We start from the raw sequence: 14393 nt of genomic DNA, 5'->3' as shown, positions 1-14393 counted from the left end.
CTTGAAATCTATATAGATACTGTCCACCCATCCTTCTCTTTTCTATAATGTTTCTGCAGCTCTATCATAGTACCTTAATAGATTAGTAACACATGATTTTCCCTTTCTGAAACCAAATTGCCTCTCTGTTATCATATTGTGTTCTTCTAGATGGTTCACCCAAACTTTTCTTATCAGCTTTTCCAGTATCTTACTTACAACACTGGTTAGTGAAACTGGTCAGTAGTTTAGTGGATTTTGTCTATACCCTTTCTTGAATAAGGGAACAATGTTTGCTTTGTTCCAAATATTAGGTAGTTTACCTTGACCCAAGGATTCCTTGAATATTTAAGATAATGGTCTATTTAACCTCTTTGTACATTCATGTAGCATCCAACATGAAATTTTGTCTGGATCATTTGCTTTTCCTTTGTCTAATTTACTTAACTCCTCCTGTATTTCTTTTTCTGATATTTGTATATCTGGTAATATGTTTGGGCATGCATGTTCCATATCATCCCTCTCAAAATGATTTTCTCCTGTAAAAACTGATTGGAAATTCTTATTTAGTGCTTCACAAATATCTTTCTCTTGTGTATAGAGGATCCCTTCATCCGTAATAGATTGTATTTTATCTTTTACTTTAGTTTTCTTCGGATGTAGCTGTAAAATAGCTTCAGTTGATCACTACTTTTGATTATGATGTCCTCCTCAAACTGTTCTTGGGCTTCTCTCCTTATTCTTGTGTATTCGTTTCTTGCCTGTGTATAGTTGTTATATGCCCTCTCACTATTGTGTCTTCTGTATCTATTCCACAACAAGTCTCTTTTTTCTTTAGAATTTTTACATTCTTTATTAAACCATTTCTTTATTTTCGTTTCTGTTTCTTTGTGCCGAGAGATGTAATTCTGAACTCCTATTTCATAAAGTTCACAGAATTTTCTATATATAACATTAAAATCTTGTCCTCTAAGCTCTTTTTCCCAATCTATTTCTAAGAAGTATTTCTTTAGTCATGATAATTGCCCTTTTTGTAGTTATGGCTCTTTTTGTAACTTTCATTATTGTTAACTATGTCATATGCAATCCTGAAGTTGCGATATAATACCGCATGGTCGCTTTTGCTGAATGGAGGGTGACACATAATATTGTCAATATCATTTTCTTGCCTAGTAGATATAAGATCTAGTACTGATGGTACATCAAGTCCTCTTTTTCTGATGCTTTCTTTTACATGTTGCATTAGGAAAATTCCTGCACAAGGTCTAGGAGTTTTTGGTGTGTGTGTGTGTGTGTGTGTGGGGGGGGGTTTATGTTAGGAAGAAGGAACCAAAGGCAACGAGTCGGCAAAACTGTTCCTTCCAAGAGAAAAACAAAATACAAGAGAGAGCCAAATTCAAGATCCATTCATTTCAAGATGCTTGGTCACACTGAGTTTGAAAGACTGGAGATCATAGGAAGCAGGAAATACAGACAGAGGGAGTCAGTTCCAGAGTTGACCTCTTGCATAAATGAAGGACTGGGAGTAATGGTTAACTCTTGCATTAGAGAGTTGGACAGAAAAGGGGTGAGAGTTTGCTGCTAGATGGGTGCTAAGCGCCTGTCGTAGAGGCGGAGGAATGCATGCAGACAGTTCAGAGGAACAGTGACCATTGAAGAAGAGATAGAAAAGAGATAAAGATGCAACAGTGTGGCAAAGAGACAGAGATTGAAGGGAGTCAGTATGAGGAGGAGAGTTAATGAGATGAAAAGCCTTTGACTCCACCCTATTGAGAAGAGCTGTATGTGGGGAGCCTCCCCACACATGAGAGTTGTACTCCACGCAGGGGCGGATAAAACCCCTGTATAGAGTCAACAACTGTGCAGGGGTAAAGAAGGAACAGAGTTAGCTCAGCACACCAAATCTCTTGGAAGCAGATTTCACAAGAGATGCAATATGATCTTTCCAAATAAGTCTCAAGTAACTGAAATCCCAAGCATGTTCAATGATGATGCAGGATTAAGCTGACTATTATTAAACATTAGTGGGTATACTTATGGAAAATTCTGTCAGGTTGATAGGTGCAAAAACTGAGTCTTTGATGCATTAAAAACAACAAGATTATTTTTACCCCAGTCAGAGATACGAGCCAAGTCAGACATTAGGTGTGCCATAGCCTCATCTTTTGTTTGTTGATGTAACTGCTGGGATGGACGTTGTGGGAATCGAATGGAAAGGTGAAGGGTGGAGTCATCAGCGTATGAGTAGATAGGGTTAGATGAACAGCTTAGAAGGTCGCTGATGAATAAAAGGAAGAGAGTTGGTGATAGGACAGAGCCCTGAGGAACACCATTGTTAATAGATCTAAGAGAAGAATGATGGCCGTCTACAACAGCGGCTATAGAACGACCAGAAAGGAAGCTAGAGATGAAGGCACAGATAGAAGGATAGAAACTGTAAGAGAGAAGTTTGGAAATTAAAGATTTATGCCAGACTCGATCGAAAGCCTTTGAGATGTCAAGTACAATGGCAAAGCTTTCGTCAAAGTACCGAAAGGAGGATGACCAGGAGTCTGAAAGGTAGGTGTGAAGATCGCCAGTGGAGCATCCCCGACGGAACCCATACTGACAATCAGAAAGAAAGTTGTGATAGGAAAGATGCTTTAAAATTTTTCTATTAAGAATAGACTCGAAAACTTTTGAGATACAGGATGTTAAAGCAATTGGACGATAGTTAGAGGGTTGGAAATGGTCACCCTTCTTTGGGACTGGCTGAATGGGAGCAAACTTCCAGCAAGACGGAAAGGTACAAGTTGAAAGACAAAGGCGAAAGAGTTTGCCTAGGCAGGGTGTAAGCACAGAAGCACAGTTCTTGAGAACAACAGGAGGGACTTCATCAGGAATATATGCCTTATTAGTACTGAGGCCTGTGATGGCAGAAAATGCATCAGCTGAAGAAATTTTCATGTTAGCCATGAGGAAATCAGAGGGGGGAAGTGATGGAGGAACAACACCGGAATCGTCTAAGGTGGAATTGGAGGAGAAAGTCTGAGCGAAGAGATCTGCTTTATCAGTAGAAGAAATAGCTACAGAGCCATCAGAGTAGAAAAGAGGAGGGAAGGATGATGAGGTAAAGTTGTTAGAAAGGTTTTTGGCAGGGTCCCAGAAGGAGCGGGAAGAATTTGAGTTAGAGAGTTGAGAGCATTTTGTACGGATGAAATTTTTTTTTAGCAAAGCAAAGAACAGACTTAGCACAATTCTGGGCAGAAACATATAAAAGATGTGATTCAGGGGTGGGTTGGCTCCGGTACCTTTTATAGATCCTCTCCTTGTTGCGGACGGGATTAGAACAAGCGTGTTTAAACCAAGGCATTCGTGCATTAGTCAAAGGATATGAGAAAGGAATGTATGCTTCCATGCCCGAGAGAATAACCTCCGTAATGCAAGGCACACTCAGATGGCTCCTGGCCATGGAAGCAATAATCATTCCAGGGAATATCAAAGAAGTACTGCCTGAGGGCCTCCCAATCTGCAGTTCCAAAGTGCTACAGACGACATTTCTTTGGAGAGTCCACAGGCCGTACCGAAGCGATAGGACAGGTTAAGGTGATAAGGTTGTGATTGGAGGAGCCCAATGGAGAGAAAAGATTAACAGTGTAAACAGAAGGATTAGTTGTAAGGAAGAGGTCAAGTATGTTGGAGCTCTCTCCAAGGCGGTCAGGGATACGGGTAAGGTGCTGTACAAGCTGCTCTAGGTCATTAAGGATAGAAAAGGTGTAGGCTTGTTCACCAGGTGGATCAGTGAAAGGAGAGGAAAGCCAAAGGTGGTGGTGAACATTGTAATCTCCAAGAATGGAGATTTCAGAGAAAGGAGAAATGGATAGAATGTGTTCCATCATAGAAGTATGATAGTCAAAGAAGTTTAGACACCCAGCAGAATTAGGAGATAAGTATACAGCACAGCACAGAGTGTGTGTGTGTGTGTGTGTGTGTGTGTGTGTGTGTATTTACCTAATTATGATATACAGGAAACGAGCTACGCTCGAGGGGTCCCGTCTCTGTTTCTCAATAAGTCAAATTTGGCTTTAAACTGGTTTAAGTTTTTAGACTGGGCAATCTCTTTGTCCAGGCTATTAAACAGGTCTATACATCTATAAGGAAAACTATATTTCTTGATATCCTTCAAGCAGCTTGGCTTCTTCAGTTTCATTCCATGTCCTCTTGTTACTTTATTATCCCATAAAAACAGATCTTCTTTGTCAATTTCATCTACTCCCACCATGGTCCTGAACACTGCAATCATGTTGCCTCTCTATCTCCTTTCTTCTAAGGAAGGCAAATCCAGCTTTTCCAGCCTCTCTCTGGATGACAGATCTGCCAGACTGGGGACCATTTTGGTTGCTGTTCTTTGAATTCTCTCAATCTTGTTTATATCTTTCTTCTTGTGTGGGGACCACATTACTGCTGCATATTCTAACCTGGGACGAATCATGGCCATTATCAATATTTTCATCATCTCCTCATCCATATAATGAAAAGCTACTCTTATATTAGTCAGGAGTTTATACGTCTCTCTAACTGCCTTGTTAATGTGTTTTTCAGGTGACAAACTGTCCTGGACCAGCACTCCCAAATCTTTCTCTTCTCTCGCTTTTGTGATTGGTTCGTTACCCATCAAATAATTCAATGATGGCCTCTTGGTACTTTTACCCATTTCCAATATTTTACATTTCTTTGCATTAAATTTCATTTCCCACATCCGGCTCCAATCGTGTATCCTATCCAGAGTCTCCTGCAGCATTTTACAATCCTCCTTAACATCTACCTTCCTCAAGATCTTTGCATCATTAGCAAACAGACTTGCATAACTGTTCGCTCCATCTACCATATCATTTACATAAATCAGGAACATTACTGGCGCCAACACCAAGCCCTGTGGGACTCCACTTGTTACTTCCCTCCATCCAGACATCCTATCCTTTATTACTGTCCTCATTTGTCTGTCTTTCAAAAAGTCTCTCATCCATTCCAGAAGGTTCCCCTTCAGTCCTCCTACATGCTCTAGTTTCCACATTAGTCTCTTATGGGGTACCTTGTTGAAGGCCTTCTCCAAATCTAAATACACACAATCCACCCAACCATCTCTCTCCTGTAGCACGTCAATCGCTCTTGAGCAAAAACTCAACAAGTTGGAAACACATGACCTTCCACTTCTAAATCCAAACTGGCTATCAGCCAAAATATTCATCTCTTCCAGATATTTTATCCATCTATCTTTCAGAATTTTTCGCACAATTTTGCGACCATGCTGCTTAGGGACACTGGTCTATAATTCAGGGGTTCTTCCCTGTTTCCTCCCTTATAAATTGGTGAGTGAGTGAGTGAGAGTGATGAGTGAGTGAGAATGGTTAGTGAGTGAGAATGGTGAGTGAGAGAGAATGGTGACTGAGCGAGAATGGTGAGTGAGTGAGAATGGTGACTGAGCAAGAATGGTAAGTGAGTGAGTGAGTGAGTGAGACTAGAGGGGTGGGTAGCAGGGCTGTTTGGCCTTCTTTTCTTCCCTGTCCCCTCCCCCTCCCCCACCCCCACTTGTCTCCCTCCCCATCCCTCCACCCTCCCTCACCCCCACTTGGTGCACTGCCATCTACCTGCCCCTGCCCACACCCTCCCCCACACCCACTTGTCTCCCTCCAGTCCCCGCATCCTCCCCAACCCCTGCTTGTCTCCCTCCCCATCCCCCTGCCCACCCACACCCCTGCTTGGTGTGCTGGCAGCTGCCTGCCACTCAGTTGCCCAAACGCATCTCACACCACACGTCCCACCCACATTACCTTCCTGCATGTGATGTTTGCCGTCTCATTTTTTAGCAATGGCAGTGTTTATGAGGATACAGGCAAACACTAATTTACGATACCCCTAGATGCAATACCTCGGAATAGTGATGGGGTAACAATACCACCCTACCCTGCCTATCGTGGGCCTACCCCCGGTTTTGCATTTTTTGTTTTTGTTTTAACCGAATTTGATGATATTTTTTATTACAATTTTGTGCTTAGGTTGATTTATAAACTGTTTTTGACTTAGATTAATGTGTTTTAGTCATAAGTGGAGTGAACACTGCCATTTGGGGTACAGATTCTCATCCAACAGACGAAGTACAAAACAGTGTGGACAACTAGGTGACTAAACAAAGAATATTTCATGTCTGACCACTAAACATCTAACCTATCATGGAATACATAATAATTTAGAATAAATATTAATAATCCTGAAAGCCTTGGAGTGTAAATATTTCATTCACTGATGAAAACTGTGACACTGATACATCATGTGTTTACAGTCTGGTTGTTCAAGGATAAATGTTTTGAAAATACAAAGGAATTTCTAAATAAATGCTGGAAAATAAGATGGAAGAAAATAAAGGAGGTCAGGAACCATAACAGTAACTAAAACAACATAAAGATGGGCCTTTGAAAAGGCTATCCTGATCGCATCATTGACTGATAAATCATGTGTTTACATTCGGGCTGTTCAAGGGAAAACGCTTTGAAAATACAAAGAAATTTCTAAGTAAATGTTGGAAAATAAGAGAGTAGAAAATAAAGGAGTTCAGCAACCAGAACAGTAACAAAAAAGATATAAAGGGGTGCCATTGAAAAGGCTATCCCGACTACATCATCGATCGCATTTCTAGTCAGGCGAATTCCCTGTCAAAACATCAATGACTCTCCATTGTAATAAGCCACACCTTGGACGATTCTATGTCATTCATACATTATTTATTATGCATAAAAGAAGTTATCTAACTGTCCTGGGACTGTCTGATAGAGGGATTGTACACAATGCTGCTGCTTCTTCTCTACCGGGTTTGAAAACGAGTCAGAAATTACATTCTCTAGTGACCTTGACTGGGTATAAGCAGGACAGGCACTGGTTTTAGGCTTAGGTTACCTTCCTTTACAGTTGTTAGGCCATTCAGACTGGATTTAAACTTTTTTTTGGACTCATTTGGGTGGGTTTTGGACTTGCTTGGGAGGGAAACCTAAGGCTCAAAAATGCATCCCTATACTTTACATGTTAAATCTACCCTGAGATACGATACCCAGCCTACTGAAGGTTTTTACTTAACCAACTGCATTGTTAAACCAGGGTATGCCTATAATAACATCACCTATGGTGTTTCTCTGTCAGTCTCTATTTATTGAGTAAGGTATATGAGAGTTTGGGTTTAGGTCTGGCATGCATCTCTGGCTTTTCTCCAGTATCTTAGTGAAAACTGCTTCGATATGCAACATACTTGCTGACCAAACACTCCCACTTGCACACAACACTGCCGGATATCAGGGTATGGGTGTACTAGCATGGATACCTGGTGCTGCTGGGTCAAAAATGAGGACACTCTAATCCTATTTGTTCTAGTTCAATCTTTCATTCTCCTCTAGAAAAACCATGTACCTCTTATGCTTTTGAAGAGATATAATAGGAGGTCCAGGAATTTTCTATTTCAGCTTTTGCAGCCCACCACATAGTATCTGTGTGCACCTGTTTACTATTACCGGTGACCTCAAATGACCTCCAACCGGTGACCTCACATGACATTGGAGGTCAATCTCACATAGCATATGTCCGAAATGGAGGTCATGTGAGTTTCTATGCCCAAAATTGGGCTGCTGGATCCAGTTGTTCAAGTGTGCTTTAACGGTGACCTCAAATGACTTTCGATTGGTGACCTCAAATGACCTCGGAAGTTAGCCTCACACAGCCTACTGTATGTCCGAGCTGGAGGTCATGTGAGTCTCCATGCCAAAAATTGGGCTGCTGAGTCCAGTCATTCGAGCACGTATTACTGGTGACCTCAAATGACCTCTGACCAGTGACTCAAATGACCTTGGAGGTCAACCTCACACAGCCTATGTTCGAACTACAGGTCATGTGAATCTCCATGCCAAAAATTGGGCTGCTGAGTCCAGTCGTTCCAGCATGTATTACCGGTGGCCTCAAACGGCCTCTGATTAGTGACCTCAAATGACCTTGGAGGTCAACCTCACATTGCCTATGTTCAAACTGAAGGTCATGCGAGTCTCCATGCCAAAAATTGGGCTGCAGGGATGCCCGGCATTGCCCAGGCCAAAAAGGCGAACACTCTACCAGTGACATCCAATGACCCAGATCTGAATTTTGACCCACCTAAAACTGTCCTTGGGTCACCACGATTCAGAATGTATATGGGTCTGGGGGTCTCTGGCCCTTGGTTTAGGATGACTGATGGACAAACAAACAACATGGCTCTTTTATGTACTGTATATACTATAGATATAAGACAATGAACAACAACTGAATGCAAAAAAAATTGCAAAAGAATTCTTAAAGAGAAAGGCCAAGTAATTCCTTCAATTTCCAATACTCTCTACCACCTGAAGGAAAAATCCTTCCCTTTGAGCAGCTCAGGAAGGGAAGTAATTTTTAAAGAATACTAATTCAGCTAAGGATTTCCTTCCTATTCCTCGACAAGAGAAAGAAAATTTTTATGAATATGGCCGTTGGCCTCCTCCTTTATCCTAACAGAGCTTTCCTCCACTCTGTGAGCCTTACCACCTAAGAAAGTGTGTGGCCTGATCTTTGTTCCTGAATTTCTGGTCCATCTCCCCCTCCCCTATCAGGTCTCTCTCCTTGACATCTTTAATGAGAGCTGGGAATTTGGGGTCTTCCCTTCCTGCTGGAAAGCATCTCACCTCCTCCCCTTCCCCTTCTTCTCCAGCTTCTTACAGGCAGACAGTAGTGCTATCTAATGTCAAAATGGTCCTTGAGAGGATGGTGTGCTGCCGGCTTTCCTGGTGGCTTCAGCATGACTGCCGCCTGCCTGAGGTTTAGTGTGGATTCCACCCTGGGAGGGGAGGGAATTTGATGTCCTCCTCCGGTTTGACCATCACATTCACCAGGCATACTGTCACCAGCAGATACTCCTGGGAGTCTTCGTGGATCTCCAAGGGGCCTTTCATTCTGCTGCCAATGACGGGATCCTTTACAAGTTGTGTCATCTCGGTGTCAAATGCTCTGCACTTGCCTGGGTACGAAGTTGTTTGAAGGAGCAGTCCCTTTGCATTTTCCTTGGGGGTACTTCACAGTGTTGCCAAGCAGAAATCTTCAAAAGCGCTAAGCTCAACTTTGAAACACGCTGAACTATAAGTGAAAAGTTCAAATTTTTGCACTAAGTTGAACTTCAAAACGTGCTAGATATAGAAGAAAATCTAACATTTTTTGGTGCTAAATTATGAAAAGCACTAGACCTAGCGCTAAAAGCGCCAAGTTGGCAACTCTGGGTACTTACTCCTACCCCACCCCAGTCATGTGGGTAGTACCACAGGGATCTGTTCTTAGTCCCTTTCTTTTGAATGTCTGACCTCCCTCATCCTCCTGGAGCATCTGTCTTAATCTATGCTGATGATGTTTCCATCCTCTGCAGAGCTGCCTCATTATGTGTGGCTCAACATCACCTACAACAAGCTGTGGATGCTTTTGCCACCTGGGCTGCAGAGTGGGGATTTACATTAATGCACACAAGAGTGCTCTTATGTGCTTCAGCCATTTGAGAGTCACCTCCATGTCGATGGTTCAGTTTGGTGGGGAGCCTCTCACCCTACAGACCTAGCAAATGTTACTCAGTCTCCATAGGGGGAGGCGGTGGCTGAATCGGTACAGAGGCGGCCTGCTGTCCTGATGGACCCAGGTTCGAATCCTGGCTGGGGCAGGGAACAGTTTAAGGATTTGAATTTCATAAAAGCAGACTTTCCTGATCTACCAGATGACCCGCCGACGTGTCATAAAAGTACCCCCCCTAATACCAATACGCCTGTCCTGTATGAGACAGCCCTAGCATGTATTCAGTATGGACGGTGGGTGTTTGCGCCGAAGTGGTGACATGTAGAGAGGTGTATGGTATGTAGGAGGACTACTGGGCCTTGAGAGCAGGCTGTGAAGCCTATGCCCAGAGTCGGACACACACACACACACAAATCTGGATGGCTCCCATATCGCCTGGGCCCCCCACTTTGACTATCATCAGTCAGTATGCCTTAGACACCTGGACATCACGAAGTATGATGCAGGAATTCACTGGGGTGCTGAATGAAGTACTCTCCTCTGCCTGTATCTGGCACTCCTCCGCAGCAAGCTTTCATACGGTTCCTTCTTTTAGGGGCTGGCTGCCCAGACTCACCCCAAGAAGCTGGATATTTTCCAAAACACTGCATTTCACACTGCCCTAGGTGCTTTCAGGTCCACTCCTGTTGTTTCACTTAACATGGAGTCTGAGGTGATACCCCTCTCCATCTATCGCATAGAGTTTGATTGTCGGCTGCTCTATCACATTTCAGCCTTTCCCTCCAGCAACCAGGTCTCCTCCCTCTACCGTTTTCTCAGTCCTTCGCCAGCTTCTAGACTGGCCACAAGTACGGTTACCCTTTATTCTCTGCAGTATCCAGGCCATCCACACCCTATCTCTAGGCCTCCCGTGCCCCACCCCAGTTGCCCTGCTCCCCCTTTGGAAGAATTTGTCTGTGACTATCTCCTCCCATCTCCCAGTACCATTCCTGAAGTCAGCTGATGCAGTCTTGGCACAGCAGCTCTTCCTTAATAATGACTCTTCTTTTCATAAGAACTCGTTTAGAATTTACACAGATGGATTCCAATCCCCTCCATTTTCTTTTGCCTCAGCAGCCTCCTTTGAGGACCTTTTCTTATGCCAAACCTGGTCTCTCAATGGGTGGCATCAAGTCCTGACTGCAGAACTCTTAGCCATCCTCCGGGCCCTTGAGTTTGTACAGACTTTCCTCCACCCCAATCCAGTGATATATTGACTATCAGTCATCACTTACCCTCCTCCTCTCAGATTGCCCTCAGGCTTGTCCATGTTATTTTGGAGCACCTCCTTCTCCGTGCCTCTCCTCCCTGGTACTTTTGCATTCAATGGATCCCCTTCACATGGAAGCATCTGTGGCAAAGAAACTGGAGATGGAGTAGCAAGGCAGGTGCTGACCTCTGGCATGTTGTTATCCATGGCATCTGATACCACTGCATTCCTGTAACTTCACACAAGGTGCCTGCTCGTCGTGTTGGAATGCAAACCTTGCAATCGACCTCCCTGCCTCCAACTTGGAGAGTTTTCGCACTGACTCTTCTGCACATCCTTGGGCTCGCCATTCATGTCAGGATGTTGATGTTGCCATCGCCTGGTTGCGGCTGGGTCGCACAGGCCTCACAAGTCACCTGTACTGTCTGAGTATGACAGAGCACCTTGGTGCTAATGGTGCCCCTGGGCTGAAGAGACTATAGAACACTTCATATTGTGAAGCCCAAGGTTCCACTCCCTTTGCACACTTTTGAGAGACTTCGGCATCTCTGGGAATATTCAACCTGCTACTTCATATCCTCCTACAAGGAGGTGATGGGGAACCCCGGTTGCAGCAAAGTGTTGCGCAGTACCCGCCTGAGTTCATCCGTAAATCTAGGCATCTCTCCCACATTTAACGTAATGTCCTATTCATTCTGCAATGGAAGGCCACTGAGTCGTCGTTTTGGTCAAATCCCTCAAACCTACAAGATGAAGAAAATGAAGTAAAACAATTAATACAGTCCTAAAACAAGTGCAACAACCTAAAGCAGTGCCTGGTCCTGGCCAAGTCATTGTCATGGGCCTCCCCTAAGGCTTGGAGACAGATGTCCCTGAGCACTAGGGCAGTCCAAGGTAACATGGCAAAGAATAGGTTAATGAAATCATTCCATGACACAGAGTAACCTAGTTTTTGTCTACTATGGTCTATTTACTTGTGTGTTAAATCTAAGTTTGTTTGGTGGATATTTAGAGGTAACCCTATGCTAAACATCATTTTTCTTTTCAAAAGTAATTATGGTGTTCCCTTGCTTGAGATCTGCACCTGAAAACTGGCTCCTTGGAATACCAAACTCTCACCTATAGAAAACAACCCTTGCTCATGAACTTCATGTGCTTCAATTGGTCTGTTCCAGCACCTGGAAGGCAGCAGAAGTCTGCCAGCCAGTTACAACTTGGCTGAAGTAGTTGCCTCTGAATGGAAGCACAACAGAATCTTACCTAACAGATAGATTTGTGTGTCAGGAAACTGTCAAAGCTACATGAGAGGTATCTGGCCTTCAAGGAGCTCAGAACAAAAAAGTAACAGAGGCAACACAGAACTTCAGTCTCTTATTAAGATTTACCCTTAGAAGACTTGCCAGCAAAGCCTCCAGGGCCTTGTGCAAGCAACTCTGGTTTCTCTCCAAGCAACTGGTTGCTCTAGCTTTTCTGATGACCTAGTAACTAAATACATAGGTAAAGACTGTCTAGAGCCTACAGCATTCCCAGTTACCCATCCCTCATCAACGTCTAAAGATCATGGATGATGTGGGAGAACTGTAGTTGGAATACCTTGCGACAAATAGGTCCAGTTCCCTTTTTGATGTTTAGATGGAAGGTGAAAAATCAAATCTCTGCCTTTTCTGGTAAAATCCTCTGGGCAGTAGATGGACGACTGTAGTTTCAATGAACTTAGGGATTGGACATCTCGGGTGAAAGAAGCAAATGCCATCACGGAGTGTGGTATCAGCCTGATCCAAAAATATATTGATACACTAACAAAGGATGAAAAACATAAACAGTTCCTTCTCTTACTGGTGGTAAATCAAAGAAAGAAGCCCCCCCACTCCATCAAAGTAAGCTTTAATGTCATAATGTTTTTAAGTGCTTTGAAGAGCCTCTGATTCATAACAGAAACATGGGGCAACCCCTAAATGATATTTTTGGGGGGAGAATTTTTTTTGGTAATCAGTTCTGCCCTTGTGGAGAAAATAAATCTGATTATTTATTTTTTTGGATAACCCTACTGGGCACTCATTTGTTATAGCGCTTCATCTTTTCTTTGCCAAGGGCAGCGCCTTGGGCACACGCTTTCCAAAAATGGTAGCAGCTCAGCCATACATTGTCACTGACTTCAGTTATTAATTAAAAATAATTAAAATAATTAAAACACACAGTGATATTTTTCAATCACTAGCACTTCGGACACATGACTGCAGGGGGTCTGTGATATTACAAAGAAATGAAAGAACAATGCAGCATGATGAACATGAAATGCAATCACAACCATGGGGGTGGAAGGGGGGTGGAGGGGGAAGAGGGGGAAGAAAAGAAAGAGAAAGAGAGAGAGAGAGAGAGAGAGAGTGGGGGGGGGGAGAGAATGGGGAGATGGAATGGCCCAGCTGTTCAAAAGAGTGTCAGAAGCTATGGAGTTTGTGTTACAGTGTCGGAACAGGTTTCTGTCCATGTAAACAGTGATAGCCATCTTGACTCTGACCGGTGATGGTCAGCTCGCGTGTGTTGCTGCCTCTGGTGGGCTTTTCGTCTGCCACTTTCATTGTTATAGCAGGAGCAATATATCAAATACAAGGTGATGGTCCTAACTTATTTCACATGGTTATAGCGATTTATCAATTATTGGGAGGTCAGATAACAGGGGCGCGTTGTTGTTTACCTCACAGATATGAAAGTCCTTATTATTCTGTTGATGTTGATTAACTCCATCTGTTTGGCCCAGACCCCTCAACCATCAGCACGCGACTGCCTCTGCAGGGCCATCCCATGCAGCGGAACATTGTTCCCTTGTGGCTGACACCACCTCATCATAGAAAGGAGTGGGATCAGTGTTAGAGATTTGATCCCTGGATGGATGCCACATTTGCATCTCTCCATCGAGTTAACAGGGGCACCGTAGCAGGTTCCCTTTAAACCTGTTATGTGGTTATATGGCTACCACTCAGCATTGTAAACAGTCTTCTGGGTTACAGGAAACCATTAGGTTTGTCACTCAGTATGGAAAGAAAAGTAATCAAAGAGACAGGAAGGAAAGGGAGTAGTAGGAAAAAAGGAGGCAGATATCGAGAGAGAATGAGAAGGGGAAAGAGGTAGAAAGCATTATATCAAGTGAATGGATGATGACTGCCACCACCTATTGGCCTATCTATCTATCTATCTATTGCCAGACGCCTCAATCCCGTTTGGGGTGGCCACAAACAAATTGCCTCCAAGTCGCCCTGTCCCCGTCATTTCACTGCCCTGCTCCCAACTCACACCCCCCTCTCTCATATACCTCTCCACCCCATCCCTCCGTCTCATCCTCGGCCTCCCCCTCCCTCTTCCCCCCTCCACCTCACTCACATACACTCTCTTCGTCAGTCTTTCACCCTCCATCCTCTCCACATGGCCAAACCACCTCAATGTGTTCCTCATAACGCTTCCTATCACATCCACATTCACATCACAACGCTCCTTTATATCCTCATTCGTCAGCCTGTCTCTCCATGTGACCTATTGGTACTACCTTTATTTAGTAATAAGGCTGAATCAAATTGCTGTTGATACTGTA

The 14393-nt window shown here is 43.7% G+C and overlaps 1 protein-coding gene across 1 annotated transcript in view; it reads right to left on the bottom strand.

The window, feature by feature from the left end:
* sti (citron rho-interacting kinase sticky) overlaps positions 1-14393 on the bottom strand; it is a 421549-nt gene that overhangs the window by 105606 nt on the left and 301550 nt on the right. Inside the window, exons 27-28 of the mRNA XM_080286239.1 lie at positions 10833-10948; positions 8904-9075 (exon numbers count right to left, since the gene is read on the bottom strand). Of these exons, the coding sequence (XP_080142365.1) occupies positions 8904-9075; positions 10833-10948 (288 nt within the window). The remainder of the gene's footprint in view (positions 1-8903; positions 9076-10832; positions 10949-14393) is intronic.

Source organism: Coenobita brevimanus, chromosome 110 (genome assembly GCF_032717465.1).
Source record: "Coenobita brevimanus isolate Jiangsu-jjx chromosome 110, ASM3271746v2, whole genome shotgun sequence".
Classification (NCBI taxonomy): domain Eukaryota; kingdom Metazoa; phylum Arthropoda; class Malacostraca; order Decapoda; family Coenobitidae; genus Coenobita; species Coenobita brevimanus.
The sequence above is the reverse complement of the archived record's forward strand: the minus strand, read 5'-3'. Positions and strand labels throughout refer to the sequence as shown.